Source organism: Meles meles, chromosome 7 (genome assembly GCF_922984935.1).
Source record: "Meles meles chromosome 7, mMelMel3.1 paternal haplotype, whole genome shotgun sequence".
Taxonomy (NCBI): Eukaryota; Metazoa; Chordata; class Mammalia; order Carnivora; family Mustelidae; genus Meles; species Meles meles.
In genome coordinates, this window is record NC_060072.1 from 42,314,921 (window position 1) to 42,331,849 (window position 16,929).

Here is a 16,929-nt window from a genome sequence, read left to right on the forward strand (position 1 = left end):
TGCACACACCATTGCCAAGGCTTTGTGGGGCAACGGGCACTTGTACTCTGCTGCTGCCTGATAAAAACTAGCACAGTGCTTTTGAAGGGAATCTGGCAATATTTATCAGAATTATAATTTCATTCAGTCCTTTGATCCAGTAATTCTGCTTCTGGTAGTAACTCCTACAGATATACCTCTGCATATTCAAAATGACATATATGCAAGATTGTTGCAGCAAGGCTTGTAATAGTCAAAGATTTGATAACTCAGGTATTCAGCCATAGTTGAGGTAGTTAAATAATGTATGATACTTTTATACATAAGAAGTCTATTACTTGATTTGGAGGGATCATTAGGATTATGTGTGTGTAGAAAAAGCAAGGTCCAAAGAAATGTGTGTGGTTTGCTCCCTTTTCTTTCACTTAAAAAGTGTTCTGGCTACATAATTCTATTTGCTAATAAATAGTTAAGTTATAATTATAATTATATGTATGAAAACTCAGTAGAATTCACTTGTGGCATACATGGTCAATCTTCTGCAGTGTTTATAGCAACAGCAAAAGGGCAAGGGGGTAGCTGAGTAATGGCTTCTAAAAATTTCTTCTTTAAAATGAAAATTGTTCTTTGATTATCTGCTGCACTGGTAGATATTATTCACTGGAAAATCACTAAGAATAGGTTAAATCCTTTTTGATTGACTCAGTTATCTTAAAACTTTCATATTTGTGATATGAAACTTCTGTATTTTGTACTAGGAACTAAAAAAACATACAATCCTTTTCTTAATGGAGCATTTTTCATGGGAGAGATTAATATCAGCCTGTCGTCCTCCCTTCATGTAGGATGGCACTCACCTGTTATTGATCTCTTCTAATTAACATCAGTTACTGAGAACAGACTAAATCAAGTAGGGAGCTGAACTCTAATAAAACTGTTAATGAGACTGTTTGACCCCATCGTTGTAAATGCTAGGAATCATGCAATTCTTGAATCTCAAATGTGGTTATTTTTTTTTTAATGATAATTTCTCACAGAACTCCTAGCAACATCTAGGGCTCTAAGAACCCACTTGAAAAACCTTGGTTTGTAGAGTTCCCAAAAACTGCTTGAGCAAAGACCTGGGTGGTATATCAGACAATAGGAAAAATGGGGAGAAAAGCAACCAGACTATGAAAAGTTATTCTTACAGACTGAGGTACATGGTTGTTTTTACTATCTGTTTTAAATATGACTTAGGTTTTCCAGTCATATCTCATACTCGGTTGTTTACTTGACAAGTAGAAGGGAGAATTTGTGATATATTTTGTGGAATTTTAGTGTATACCATTTTGGTTTTTTAGGGCTGCTCTCGAAGAAAATCCTTATTTCCGTTTGAAGAAAGTAGTGAAATGGTATTTGTCAGGATTCTATAAAAAGCCAAAGGTAATGTTTATATTTTATTTTCTTTAACCTTATGTGAGCTCTTTATTTGTTATGTTATCTTTTGTCTATTTATTGATAAGCATTACAAGGCCTCTTTGAGTCAGCAAAATTGCAAACTGCTTAATTTAGACCTATATTGGGGGTTGAAGTGATTTCATTTTATTTCATTTTTTTCATGTCTCTACTGTGAAATTTTATACAGATAAATCCCCGGATGACACCACTAAATCCATTTGGACTAGTTTAAACTATTTTGAATCTTTCAGATTTGTATTTTGAAACTTGTATTTTTTTTTCTTTTTCTTTTTTTTTTTTACCAGGGACTGAAGAAACCTTACAATCCTATACTTGGTGAGACTTTCCGTTGTTTGTGGATCCATCCTAGAACGAACAGCAAAACTTTTTATATTGCTGAACAGGTATTAGAAGTGCATGTTACAGAAACAAAACTGGTTTGGAAGTTATTGGAATATTTTGATAAAGAATATTAACTCAGTAAATTCACTGTTGCTTAATAATTCTTACTAGTGAACATTTAGTTAAGGATTTAAACTTTTAGTACTGAATACTACTAAATATCATATTTGTAAGTATTGCTATTACGGTCATGGAATCCTGTGACCAAAAATAAATCTTGTTTTTCTGTGCCTCCCCCTACCCACAGCCAGATTTTGCTTCCTTTATGACCAGAATTGTCCAGTGGTTTCCTAATTCCTAAATCAGACTTACACCCATTTCTCTGGCATTCAAAGTCTTCCATATCTTTCTAAATTAATCTCAAATTAGTTTAGATGCTTTTCTGAATCCTCTATAGTAATCAGACCTCTGCATTCATAATTAGACAACCTGATATTGTACTTTTTTGTCTCGTTATTTTATAATTCTCCCATTCCAGTGTTTCTTCTCAGCTTTTCTCCATCTAAACCAACCCTGACCCGCTCCTCTTTCATGATCCGAGTGACTGCATCTCCCAGTGACTTCTAGCTTCTCAACCTTCTGTATTATTTTTTGTGATTATCCATTAAGCTGTTATTTTTAACACACTGTTTAACTTTTTACACTGTTTACTTCCTAATTGAATTGTTAGCTCCTTGAAGGAATACCCTCCTATAAACCTCTTTTTGTTGTACGCATAGTAGGCAGTCAGAAATATTTCTTAGTTTTAATCTTTAATTTAGACTTACATACATTTATATTCATGATTCTCAGTCTTTTCCCCTCATCCTCCTTTGCCCCGGTCCTGAGTAATAAAACATTTTTTTTCTCAATAACAAATGACTCCTTACTGTATTTATTCTCACCTAGAGTGTAAGAAGGATGAGGATTATATGTCATATGAAGAATCTTCCTCTTCCCTAGAGATTTTGATATAGCTCTCAAGTGGAGACATTTTATCTGTGTATTAATTTTTTAAAAATTGTTATATCACCTTGCATTTTAGTTTACTATAATTCCTCACTAAACTGAGAAGCTTGAGAAGAGTTTGATTTTAGCTTTGACTCATTTCAGAAAACATAAGAGGTTTGTGTGTGTGTGTTTATCTTAGATTACTAAGGTAACATATTTGTCAAAGCTTTTGTTTCCTGTTGCCTATATTGTAATCCATATGAAGAATAGCCACTATATTAGTTATCCATTGCTTATATAATCAGTGACTGCCAAAACTTAATGGCTTAAAACAACAATCACTTATTAGCTTCTACAATGAAGTTTAGGAATCTGAGAGCTGCTTAGCTGGATGGTTCTGGCTCAGGGTCTCATGAGAGTGCAGTGAAGGTGTCAGCCAGCTTTGTAATTATCTGAAGATTTACCTGAGTTGAAAGATTTCACTTCTAAGCTCATCACATGTCTTTTAACAAGAACACTCAGTTCCTTTCCATATAGATTTCTCCATGGGATTGTTCACAACATGGAAGCTAGCTTCTCAGAGCTAATGATCTGAGAGAGCGAGAGACCAAAATGGATCGTGTATTATAACTTAATTTCAGAAGTGACATATGTCACTTCTACACAAAGTAACTTTGGTACAGTGTAAAAGGAGCCCACCTAATGGTGTGAATACCACGAAGTGGTTTCCTTGAGATATATCTTGGAGGCTGGTTACTGTAGTCACCAATGTTTAATTTTACCACTTAACAAACATTGCTTCTTCTTATTAGAGTATACTTTTAAGACTTGAACTTTTGATAATAACACAATAATATGCTTATGTTATTATATTTTACATTTTTTCCTGTGTTCAATAGGTGTCCCATCATCCACCAATATCTGCCTTTTATGTTAGTAACCGAAAGGATGGATTTTGCCTTAGTGGTAGTATCCTGGCTAAGTCTAAGTTCTATGGTGAGTTCTCCTTGTCTCTGTTTGCACCCTTTTCTGGAAGGTAGTATTTAAAAAAACAAAACAGGGGCACCTGTGTGATGTAGTTATTGGGCATCTGCCTTCGGCTCAGGTCATGATGCCAGAGTCCTGGGATCAAGCCCCGCATCGGGCTCCCTGCTTGGTGGGAAGCCTGCTTTTCCCTCTCCCGTTCCCCGTGCTTGTATTCCCTCTCTCACTGTGTCTCTCTGTCCAGTAAATAAATAAAAATCTTGAAATAAATAAATAAACAAAACATAGACTCCAATTTCAGATGTCTTAAGTTCTTCTAAATATTTAAAGAAAAATAATACCAAAAAAACTCCAAAAGACAAAACCACTGAACATTTTACAGAAAAAAGGAAGAAACATTTCTCAACTCATTTTATGAGACCTACATTATATCCTAATCCCAAGACTATACAGTACAAAGAAACTATAGATCATCGTTTCTCATGAATGTATATGTAAAAATCTTTACCAAATTAGTAACAAATCAGTATATATAAAGGGAGGTACACACACACATAAAAGGATTATGTTAAAAAGATACGTATCATGATCAGTTTATCAAGGGGAGTTTCTCTTGGAGATACAATGTTGGTATAACATTGAAAATCAGTGTAGTTCATATTAATTGAATAAAGGAAAACCGTATCATTTTTAAAAATGCAGAAAAAGCATTTGACAATGTTCAACACTCATTTATGATAAAAGCCCTTAATAAACTAGGACTAGATTAAAGATATCTGGGAAAAATATATAGCCAATTTCATACTCTTAAGGTAAAAACTAAGTAATTTTTACTTAAGATCAGGTACAAGACAAAAATGTTCACTCTCACTACTTCTGTACAAAATTGTATTAGAAGTCATAGCCAACACAGCAGGCAAGTTAAAGAAAAAGCATACAGTTTAGAAAGGAGGGAGTTAACCATATTCATACCTGATCTATAGAGAAAATTCTCAGGAATACATAAAAAACTACTAGAACTGATAAATGAATTTAGTAAGTTTGGTGGATACAAGGTCAAAATACAAAAGCCAATTGTATTTCTATATACTAAAAATGAACACTTACAGAATGAAATTTTTAAAATATCTTCAATTACAATAGTATGTGGAAAAATAAAATATTTAGAAATAAAAAATGTGTAAAACTTGTAAATACTGAAAAACTATGAAGCATTGCTGAGGAAAATTAAAGAAGATTTAAGTAAATAGTTACACTATGTTCATATATTAGATTTTGAAAATTGTTACAGTGGCATGAAATGTTGATACAACAACGTGGATGAATGTGAAAAACATTTTGCTCTGTAAAGGAAGTCAAACACAATAAACTGCATATTCTGTGATGCCATCTGTATAAATTCTAGAATAGGTAAAATTACAGTGACAAAAACCAAACCCTGGTTAGTGGTTTCCTGGGGCTGGAAGAAAGGATTGACTGCTGAGAAGCAAGGGGGAGCTTTTTGGGGTGGTGGCAAAGTTCTGTATCATAATTGTGTGATGATGGTTGCATGACTATATACAATTGCCAAGACTAATGAAATATCAGAGTAGGTCACATATTATATGTAAATTTTGCCTCAATAAAACTGATGATGGGGGGAAGAAAAATAAACATGGGAGAAAAACTAGAAGATAATACCATGGAATTTTATCAACAATTGCATTTTGATGGGTATGCTTATGTTTTCTTTTTTCAAGTTATCTGTAGTAGTATTATGTCAGTTTTAAGTACTGAAAGCTTGGGACTTAACTATGTAAGATGCAGGTAAAAATGTTTTTATTCAAACACAGATATGTTATTAAGCCACGCCATAAAACAGTGTTTTGTCTATGTATTTAAGATTTTTAAGAGCCTCATATAAAGTAACATAACATAATAAGCATATAACTGTACCTTTTAAAAGTACTCATTTTGTAAGACTAGGATTGTGGATCACATATGTTTTGGATATAAGATAACAAACACACATTTGGGCACACTGAGATTGAGACATTTTTAAGACAGTCCACTGTAGATGTATGTTAGGTGTCCTGAATATATTTTGTTTATTTTTAATTCGTTGCATTAGTTTTCTGAAATTTAATACATGATATTTATTCTAGGAAACTCATTATCTGCAATATTAGAAGGAGAAGCACGATTAACTTTCTTGAATAGAGGTGAAGATTATGTCATGACAATGCCATATGCTCATTGTAAAGGTAAGTGTTTTCCATACTTGAGTTAGATATTTTATAAACCTTTTTTAAGTAAATGTGTATGGCTGTAATTTGTTGTGTTTTGTGATTGAGGGAGTCAGCCTTTTGTTTGAAAATGTCCTTGGTTTATAGATATTTAAGATTATTGTTGTCATCTACTGAATATTTCTTTGGTGAATTCACCTACAACAGACTTCTATGACAAATACTTCGGTTGGAAAAGACTGAGTTATAATAATGGAATAGAATTCCATTTACCTAATGTACAGGTTTTAAAATTTGATGAAACTGCCCATTATTTCAAAATCTTATTAAAAATGATTTTCGTTTTCTTACACCTCCACCTCTTTTTAAAATGTTAATTTGCTTCTTTTCAGTATGCTAACTCCTATAAAAATTTTTCTTATCTTCACTTGGCAATTTCTTAAAAGCTAATGTATTATACTTTTCCCCATTATTCAAGACACAGATAAAGATACTATCATTTACGATAGACCAGGGACCCGGCCATTCTGTACACCTTACATTTACAAACTCATTTAATCATTTCAGCAGCCCTGTAAAGTAGGTAATATTGTCTCTTTTATGAATGTGGAAATTGAGGCATACCAGAGGTTAATTGCCTGAGATCAAACAGCTAGGATGTTGCAGAGTCAAGATCTCTGTGACCTGCACTATTAAGCTGTATGGCATCAGCTTCAACACTCAGTTTGGTCATTATCTATATAATCCTTTGCAACCTTTTTTTTTTTTTTTTAGGATTTTATTTATTTGTCAGAGAGAGCATGAGCACAAACTGGGAGAATGGCAGGCAGGGGCGGGGGGAGAAGAGCCTGATGCGGGCTTTGAACCCAGGACTCTGGGATCATGACCTAAGCCAAAGGTAGAGGCTTAGCTGACTAAGCCACCCAGGCTTCCCTGCAAACCATTTTTGAAAAATAACTTTTTTGAGTAATGATTATCCTCTTTTAGGAACTGATTCATGAAAACATGGATTATTTAATGGGGCCTCATTTCACAGATGTAGAAACTGAGAGGGTTAAGTATCTTATCTAAGGCCAAACCAGTGAGAATGCTGAGACTCAATTCCAGGCTTGTTTACTCCCATCCACTGTAACATGGACTTACCTTGTTTGAAGTATAAGAGCGGCCACCTTGTGGCCTCAGGCTAGATAATTATTTTTTTTTTAATATTTTGTTTATTTTTTTGACAGAGAGATCACAAATAGGCAGAGAGGCAGGCAGAGAGAGAGGAAGGGAAGCAGGCTCTCTGCTGAGCAGAGAGCCGGACGCGGGGCTCAATCCCAGGAGCCTGAGACCATGACCTGAGCTGAAGGCAGAGGCTTAACCCACTGAGCCACCCAGATGCCCCCAGGCTAGATAATTCTTAGAGCTTCCTGTGTGGTTCTTGAAATAGGCATGAAGTGAAATATCTGAAATTATGAACAAAATTGATAAGTATATTTTAAAATCTTTTATCATTTAGAATATAACCCCTCGTGAATGAGCATAGGAAATAATGATTGTTTTTTACACACGTGTATTTTCTATAATGTTTTCCTCAAATTGTTAATCTCACAAATTGTTTTACAAAGTGAGTTCCATAACCAAATAAGTATGAGACACATCGTACAGTCTCTTCCCTCTTGGAAATTAACATTATGCATTTGCATATTAAAAGCTCCCTTAACAGTTTAGTCCAAGAACAAGTCATGCACACACACACTCTTAAACTTTAACAAAGTTAAATGAATTTTCTCAACTTTTAGCCACAGAACCTGTCTTGAGGGATTTCTTTTTTTACATGTTTGTCTTACTTCTACAGTTAATTCTTGTGATTAGCAGTACTTATGTTCCGTAAAGTCACCACAAACACAGTTTAATGAATACTAAACCATTGCCCCTAGGGCAAACACAAAATTAAGTTACTATGAATCACCTTTTCATCAACCAATCAATATCTAACCTTGTTTCTATTTAAAGACGCCTTATTGTATATTATTGATTCAGTAACATCAAACTAACAGCCAAACAGCACTCTAACTCATGCCTGAACCAAGCTTTAACACACATTTTCTCCGTAAGGTACATTATAACCTTCTATGCTTAGGAATGCTAGACAGCATTTTAGCACTATATTTGGAGGTCATTTTAAACTGTAAAATTACCAACAAAAATCACCTAACTGTGAAAAATGTGGCTCTTAAAAATACCACAAAAAAGGCACTTGTTGACCAAGTGAGGGATGAAACTAGAAGGCACTGTTAACCTTGTTCAACCTCAGCTGGCAATTTGCACATAGGATAACTCAAATTTTTCACCACTCTGTGCATATCCATGAAGGACTACAAAAGTGCTGTGAGTATTTATTTTGGAATTGCTAACATGTTTTAGTGAGAATTTGAATTTGCAAATAATTGGATCTACAAATGGAACTGGAATCTGCAAATAATTGTATCCTCTGTTACCTATTTAAGTACTACAGAAACAACTCTGTGTATGTGACAGATTGTTATTGGGTGGGACAAAATATCCTTGAATTACGGGTTTCTCCTAGAAGGAGAGTAGATTGTAAAGTTTTGCTTGTTATTAGCCAGCATCTCTCTTGAACCTTTTGTCAAAATTGTTTTATTTTGTTTTCTTTAGGGATTCTTTATGGCACAATGACACTGGAGCTTGGTGGCATAGTCAATATTACATGTCAAAAAACTGGATACAGTGCAATACTTGAATTCAAACTAAAGGTTAGTACAGATAGAAGGTATCACCTAATTAAAGAGGATCTGTGCTATAAATATTGAACAAAGAGCACAGTTTAGCTCCTTATTAAAAAATAAATTTAAGAACCCAGAATTCATCAGAGGGCAGCTTTGGCAGATGCAAATCAACAGAAGGCCTTCATTTTTTGTTTATTGATTTTAATTAATAAAACTGTTGGTATTTTATGAGAGATGAGATATATGAAGTGAATGGATAGAAATTTCTCAGTAAATTAAAGCATTTCTTTACAGATACCACAAAGTAGGTATCAACTTGAGCTAAAGTTGTATATACTAAGAGTTGTATTGGTTACTATTTCTGCCTAACAATTTACTCAAACTCACAGCCTTAAAAACAACCTTGCTCTGATCTGTAGGGGTTCTATCAGTCGGGAACTTGGACAGAGCATATTGGGTATGGCTTATCTCTGCCACATAATGTTTGGGGCCTCAGGAAGACTTGCAGGTTGTAAGTGACTCAACATTTGGGGCTGGGATTATCGGAAGGCTCATCACTTACATGTCTGGTGCATGGGTTAGAGACAATTTAAAGACTAGGACTGCTGATCTGAACACCTGTATGTATGGCCCTTCCATGTGGCTTGGCTTCTTCACAGCACAGTGGCTTCAAGGTAGTCAGACTTCTTACTTGGGAGTTCATGGTTCCAAGTGCAGATGTTCTTGTGAGCAAGGTGGAAGCTGCATTGCCATCCATGACCTGGTTGCAGGAAAATCAAATTACATCACTTCCACCATTTTCTGTTAATTGAAGTTCTTTTTTTTTTTTTTTTAAGATTTTATTTATTTATTTGACAGAGAGAAATTACAAGTAGGCAGAGAGGCAGGCAGAGAGAGTGAGAGGGAAGCAGGCTCCCTGCCGAGCAGAGAGCCCGATGCGGGACTCGATCCCAGGACCCTGAGATCATGACCTGAGTCGAAGGCAGCGGCTTAAACCACTGAGCCACCCAGGCGCCCCCAATTGAAAAGTTCTAAGCCCACCCAAATTGAAGGGGAAAGGATGTAGACCCCACCTCTCAATGGGAAGATGGCTGTATTTTGAAAATTTTGTCTGCCTCTAAGTGGAAGGGAAATTTAAGACCTTTTCATTGTGGCAGTTATTGGTTTAGGACAATACATATGTTCAGATAAGAATATTTCTATGAACTGTTTAATATTTGTTACTAAATTTCTTCTATGTTGATATCCAGCTGATCCAGTGACTAATCAGCAGCTTTGTTCTGATAAAAAGTGTCTCTTCAGTATTATTTGGTACAGTGCCCTTTTTTTTTTTTTAATCTTAGCAGATTTTTTTGCTCGTATGCTGATAATGATATCTGAAAATAATGACTAAAGATGTCTTAAGTAATTTCTGACACCTTTATGGGCTAGATTGGAACATCAAAATTTTGTTACTGATGAGAGACATCAGTAAGGCAGTATAGTAACTCAAAGTGTGTTTCTTCTAATTTGATTTTTGGAGGATTTTTTGGTTAATTATTATTTTATTGTTGTTTTGAAGGAAGGGCTATTCTAATAGATGAATTAATTCCCTCAAGTCCACTGACGGATTATTATTTAAATAGACTACAACATTGATGGACTAGAGTTGAGTTGGAAGAGAGCACAGGGAGCATGAGTCATCAATTGTGATCTTTCTCACTACGTTTATTTGGACTTCACACACTCTGTTTTTACCTTTTTCCCCCACAAATTCCAATTTCTTTTCACGGAGCATTTCTGACTAAAATTTCTCCCTTTTTGCCTTCAGTAGCACTGTAACTATACAATTACATCTTTCATTCCTTTTTGTCTACATTATATGTAAATATAAGTTAAAAGCAAAAATATTTCTTAACATTTTTCTCTTTTAAAAGCCATTTCTAGGTAGTAGTGACTGTGTTAATCAAATATCAGGGAAACTTAAATTGGGAAAAGAAGTCCTAGCTACTTTGGAAGGCCATTGGGTGAGTATTTTTGTATTTTAGCTTTAGAAAAAGAATTGTATTCTGTGAAAAAAAATAAAAATAACATTTTATAAGTTCACTCATTCCATTGCTAAAAGCATCATCACTATTCAACATAAGCTTCAGCTTAACAAGTATTTTGGCATTGAACTGTTATCAGCAGTATTTAGTTTCATGTAATACTTTATCTTTCCAAAACTTTAATTCAATAAAAATAGCTAACACTTACCACTTAAAATGTACTGCGCTGTCTAAAAATGTTACTCTTATTAATTCATTTTATACTAAATAATTGTATGAGGTGGGTTCTGTTAACTGTCTCTGTTTTACAGAGGAGGACACTGAGGCACAGAGAGTTTAATTTGCTCAAAATGATGGAGCAATATTCCAGCCCATGCTCTCTGGCTCCAGGGCTGTGCTTCTACTCAGAGCAGTATACTGCCTCTCACCTCGAAGAAAGGCATTTCCAGTTAGAGTTATATTTCCTTTTGAGGAACATGGAAAGGATACAGTGGTATTTGAGAGCAATGGTTTTTCTTTCTTTCTCTACTGATGTAAATTCACATTTATGTAATTTTGTTAAGAGGAGCTTAAATGAATGAGAAGGATATATGTTGGTACTGCCTAGATGCAGTCTCTGTGAACATGGAGTATATGTTATTTTCCACATTGTAATAAGAAGAAAATGATGAGAAAATGAAATTGGATCTAGAGACTCAACCAAGAAGCCACATATGCTCTGTAATTTTAAAAATTTACTTCTACCCAAAAATCATTTGGAAAAAAGATAAAAATCTGTTTTTAAAGAAATGAAATTTCTAAGATTGTGCTAAAATTTTTAATGCTAAGAAAAGCTCGTTGAGGTTTTTGTATATATTGAGTATATAGATAGTCAACAGCATCTTGTAGTTCTAGCAAATACTGTGCTCTTCTTTGACAGTTCTGAAATGGTTGTTGAGGTTTTTGCAAGTAATTGTTTGAAATTTGTTTATTAATTAAAACGTGATATCTCATGAACTTTTTGTTGTGTTGAAATTTTTTAAATGATTAGTATTACCTATTTAATGATTTTATAAAATGACAAGATTTGGGACCTTTAGAAAAGTGCTAGTTGTATTTGTTTTAAAAATGTGTTTAACTATGGGATTACATCAGGAAGAAAGTATTATTATATTGTTATACTAAACAATCCTTTTTAAATAATGAAAAATCTCTACATTAATTTTTAATTTCTTTAAATGTAGGATAGTGAAGTTTTTATTAATGACAAAAAGACTGATAATTCAGAGGTTTTCTGGAATCCAACACCAGACATTAAGCAGTGGAGATTAATAAGGCACACTGTAAAATTTGAAGAGCAGGGGGATTTTGAATCAGAGAAGTAAGTATACCATTTGTCAGCTAATGTCATGGATATTGAAGAGTGTTTTTTAATCCCTTAATAGTATGGACACTTTTCTCTGTCAGTTTTCAGTCACATTTTAATTCACCAAAATAATTTAACATTTTTGGGATGTGTTAGGACTTTTTTTTTTGGTATATGTGAATGTCAAATAAATATGCAAATCATACTGGTTTTCTGCAGTTCTAAACTAAAGCTTCTCATTTTTTCCTTTCTCTTCTGATCTGCCCCAGGGCCTATTAAAAACAAAAATAATAAACTTAATGTTCTCTTTGCATAAAATCATGGGACTAATTACTCTTGGTTTTCAAAATAAAAGAATTATGTCACAGGCTATGCGGGCTTCTAGAGGACTTACATTAGTTGGGTAATAATTACCAGTATAGTTTCTGTTCTTAAGTTGTGAAATTCTTGCTGATCTCTTATACTTTTGAACCAAAAATATTGTTTAAGTATTGCCCAGTTCTATTCTTATTATATATTTCTTTGTGTTAGAAGTTTTCTATGTAAGAGACACTCTACGAGGTACTTTATATACATTATACAATTTAGCTCTCACTACATGTTTTCATATGCATGTCATTCTCATATCTCATTGTCATGAGGATTCTTTCCTTCTACATTCAAAATTGAGGTTGTCAAAAATGGAAGAATATGTATATACCAGTTCTAAAAATTGTTTCAGCCATAACCACATGATGCTCTCTATCAAGAGCAAAGCTTTGCCAAGGCATACAGCAATTTTTGAGATGTGAATTTAATTTAACATATTTTAAAGATGAGGAAATGAGTCTTAGGATAAGTAACTTTTAGTTCACCAGCCAAGAATTCATCCCAACTCTGATTCCAAAGCTTGTGTTCTTTCAGTCACAACATGCTATCTTCCTAGGTAGATGGAATATAGATAGTATATTTTTATTTGTCTGATAAAAAAAACTAACCTTTAAAAAAGAAAACAAAACTAAACTTTAGTAGGGGAAAAGATTTCACCTCAGTCTTTTCTGTTATATCATTGGTTCTCAACACTGGCTACACATCAAAATCACCTGGAAAACGTTTTCAAAACCAATACTTGGGCATACCCCCAAGGTTTTGATTCTGAAATTCCTGATGATCCGTGCATCCAAGGTTGAGAAGCATGGCATTACAGTATTGGATCTTTGAAGCCAGTGAATCTTGAACAGTGATAAGAATCATCCAGGGAGCTTAAAAATATAGATTCTCGAGCCTTCATTATATTCTTATTATCTTGAGTCAGCACCATTCATTGCCATATGTTTAAGAACCCACGTAATATCTCTCTCCTGGTGAGAAAAAAAAATTAGTCTCCACTGTGATCTCTCTACTCAAGGCACCACTTTTTATCTCTTGACACATTTTGATGCCTGTGAGCATAAGCTTTTTCAAATCACAAAACCCACATGGGTACCATTTTCTCTCAAGGGGATTCAAGATTTGATTTTCTCTTGCTCTTTTAATGCTGTTTTTGCAAATGTATTAGACTCTGGCAGCGGGTAACTCGAGCCATAAATGCTAAAGACCAAACAGAAGCTACTCAAGAGAAGTATGTTTTAGAAGAATCTCAAAGACAAGCTGCCAGAGATCGGAAAACAAAAAGTGAAGAATGGATATGCAAGTTATTTGAGCTTGATTCACTCACAGGGGAGTGGCATTACAAGTTTGCAGAGTAAGTAATTAAAAAAAAGAGTGTATTACAAACAATATACCAACATAGTTTTTTGCCTTTATTTCTGTATTTTTTTTTAAAGATTTTATTTATTTATTTGACAGACAGATCACAAGTAGGCAGAGAGACAGGCAGAGAGAGGAGGGAGCAGGCCCCCCGCTGAGCAGAGAGCCAGCCCGACATGGGGCTGGATCCCAGGACCCTGAGATCATGACCTGAGCCGAAGGCAGAAACTTAATCCACTGAGCCACTCAGGCACCCCTATTTCTGTAATTTTTACTGTTAGTTGAAGTAGTTTTTCATTAAGCCATATATATAAATTAGTATGAGATTTTTAAACTTGATGTTTAAAAATTTGACCCCATGAAAGTAGTCTACAAAATAAGTTGAGGATCAGAATATTAGATTGACAAATCTTAATCTTACAGCTAGGTTCATAATTGCTAATGTAAATCTATTTATAGAATACATTTTTGACAAAGTATTTGAATGTTTTGTTCAGTTATTAAACAAGTGGAATTTTTTTTTTTTCATTTTTTTTTCAGTACTAGACCATGGGATCCACTTAATGATATGATACAGTTTGAAAAAGATGGTGTTATCCAGACCAAAGTAAAACATCGCACTCCAATGGTATGTAATAAAAAAGTAACAAGACCTGCTAGGCATGCAAATTTTTCTTTTAAAGATTTATTTATTTGTTTATTTGTTTGTTTATTTTAGAAAAAGAAAGTGGGCAAGGCAGAGGGAGAGAGATTTCTCCCTGAGCATGATAGCTGACTCAGGGCTTAATCCCACAACTTGTGAGATCATAACCTGAGCCAGAACCAGGAGTTGGACACTTAACCAAGTGTGTCACCCAGGCACACATATACTTACAAATTTTTAAAACCCTTAGTATCTTTGGCCACCAATGTTTAAAACTTGGCTTCAAAATTTAAAATTTGGGGTCAGCAAGATGGCAGAGTAGGCAGCTCCAAGCCCTTGTCCCTTCAAAGAAACAAAAAAGCAAGCAAAAATGATCAGAACCAAATTTTCCAAAACTATGGAAAATAATCAGAAGTTTGCAGCAACAAAGTGAATGCTAAATCAAGACAGAGGTGACCTCAAAGCTGTAGGAAAGCTTTATGGCATTTTTACTTATCCTTACCCTAACTCCTCCTGGGTGCACTGGTAGTCTTGAAGGGTCCCCAGATTCCCAGTGTGAGATGTGGTTCCAGAGGGAGCAGAGCAGACCTTATTCACAAATTCTGTTTGTCTGTTGTAACCTCTCTGGCGGCTACCTAAATGATGCCTGTTGTTACTAACTCAGAGCTCCAGCACAAAGGCTGCATTGCTTGGAATTGCTGTGAGCCATACTGACAGCCTGCCCAATCCTAGTGCAAAAGATTACCACTGAAACAAAACATAGACTGTGGAAGGCCAAAAACAAAAGCTAGGGAAAGAATCTTTGGGAAATTAGGGAATCAGGGATTTTAGAAAACCATGGAAATGTCCAAGGCAAAATGCTTTTGCTCAAAAAAGACATGTACAAGCCTGACTTAGTGTTGAAAGAGAGCCATTACACAGAGCCAGTCTGCTAAGGCTGGGAGTTTTTTTGTTTTGTTTTTGTGGTTGTTTTTGTTTGTTTAGCTACTGGTGTTCAAGGAAGCTTCTGTCAAAATGCTAGCTGAACACAAGCTAAGGAACAGAGATTTCAGTAACCATGAACAAGGAATACAGTCTTGGCAAAAACAATTTAGAGACTTTACTGAACAAGTGGAGTACTGTAGCTTTCATCAGTCCAGAAGACAGCAAGCACTGGGGAAGGTGGAGAATATGATTTCCTGAATTACCACATTATAACAATCAGATTCCAGTTTTCCGTAAAGAATAACAAGGCATATAAAGAAGTGTGAAAGCATGACCCATTAAAAGGAACAGAATAAATTGACAGAAACCATCCCTGATGAAATCCAGACATCAGACTCAGCAGACAGCGTTTTTAGAACAGTTGTCTCAAATGTGCCCACAGAGTTAAATGGGAACAGGAACAAAGAACTAAAGAAAACCGAGAAAAAGATACATAAACAAAATTAGAATATCAATAAAGAAAAATTATGCAAAGGAACCAAATTCTGGAGGTCAAAAATAGAATAACTAAAGTGAAAAAGAGGCTGCTGGACTGAGGGGAGAAGAGGGTGGGAAGTTGTTGCTTAATTATTAGTCTCTCTTTGGGATAATGAAAATGTTTTAGAAGTAGCTGTGACATTTCACAATTTCACAATACTGTGAAACTACTTAATACTACTGAATTGTACACTTAAAAATGACTAAGATGGAAAAATTTATTATATATATATGTATATCTGTACACATAACATGGTATCACTATTTAGAAATTATAAAACATTTTAGGGTGCCTGCGTGGCTTAGTTATTTAAGCATTTGACTCTTGATTTTGGCTCAAGTCATGATCTCAGGGTTGTGAGATCAAGCCCTGAATCGGACTCCATGCTAGACGTGGAGCCTTCCTAAGATTTCTTTCTCTCTCTCTCTCTATCTCTCTCTCTTTCTCCTCTCTCTCCCCACTATCTCTCCCTCCCTCCCTCTCTTAATAATAAATTTTTTAAAAAATCTTTAAATATTAAAAAATTTTTTCTTCCTTTAACAACGTTAGCATGATAGAGACAGGGCATCTGTATTTCCTCCTACAGGTAGAATTTACTGAGAGATCAATTGCTGACTCCTTTTGTCATTTTAAGGGTTTTTTTTTTGTTTTTTTGTTTTTATTTACTTGACAGACAGAGATCGCAGGCAGAGAGAGAGGGGGAAGCAGGCTCCCCCTGAGCAGAGAGCCCAATGTGGGGCTCGATTCCAGGACCCTGGGATCATGACCTGAGCCGAAGGCAGAGGCTTTAACCCACTGAGCCACCCAGGCGCCCTCCCTTTGTCATTTTAAATACTTTGCACCCGTCTTTATTAGTCTCCAGTTTGAACTACTCTAAGATTGTGGATTTTGATCCTAATCCTATAATGTTCAGTCCCTATGACTTGAAGTAGGGCATAGTTTAGGCTGAATCTAGAACCTATCTGCTCATTACTTATTTTCTGTAATAAAATTATAGAAATTTTATTTGAATTTCAGTCTTTTGAATAAGAT

The 16,929-nt window shown here is 34.8% G+C and overlaps 1 protein-coding gene across 11 annotated transcripts in view; it reads left to right on the forward strand.

Annotated features, from left to right (window-relative positions):
• Positions 1 to 16,929, forward strand: part of OSBPL8 (oxysterol binding protein like 8) — a 153,148-nt gene that overhangs the window by 128,158 nt on the left and 8,061 nt on the right. For all 11 annotated transcript variants that reach the window (XM_046012050.1, XM_046012051.1, XM_046012053.1 and 8 more), the window contains 9 exons: positions 1,323 to 1,404; positions 1,725 to 1,823; positions 3,651 to 3,747; positions 5,880 to 5,978; positions 8,622 to 8,719; positions 10,609 to 10,698; positions 11,943 to 12,079; positions 13,602 to 13,787; positions 14,333 to 14,420. In XM_046012050.1, the coding sequence (XP_045868006.1) occupies positions 1,323 to 1,404; positions 1,725 to 1,823; positions 3,651 to 3,747; positions 5,880 to 5,978; positions 8,622 to 8,719; positions 10,609 to 10,698; positions 11,943 to 12,079; positions 13,602 to 13,787; positions 14,333 to 14,420 (976 nt within the window). The remainder of the gene's footprint in view (positions 1 to 1,322; positions 1,405 to 1,724; positions 1,824 to 3,650; positions 3,748 to 5,879; positions 5,979 to 8,621; positions 8,720 to 10,608; positions 10,699 to 11,942; positions 12,080 to 13,601; positions 13,788 to 14,332; positions 14,421 to 16,929) is intronic.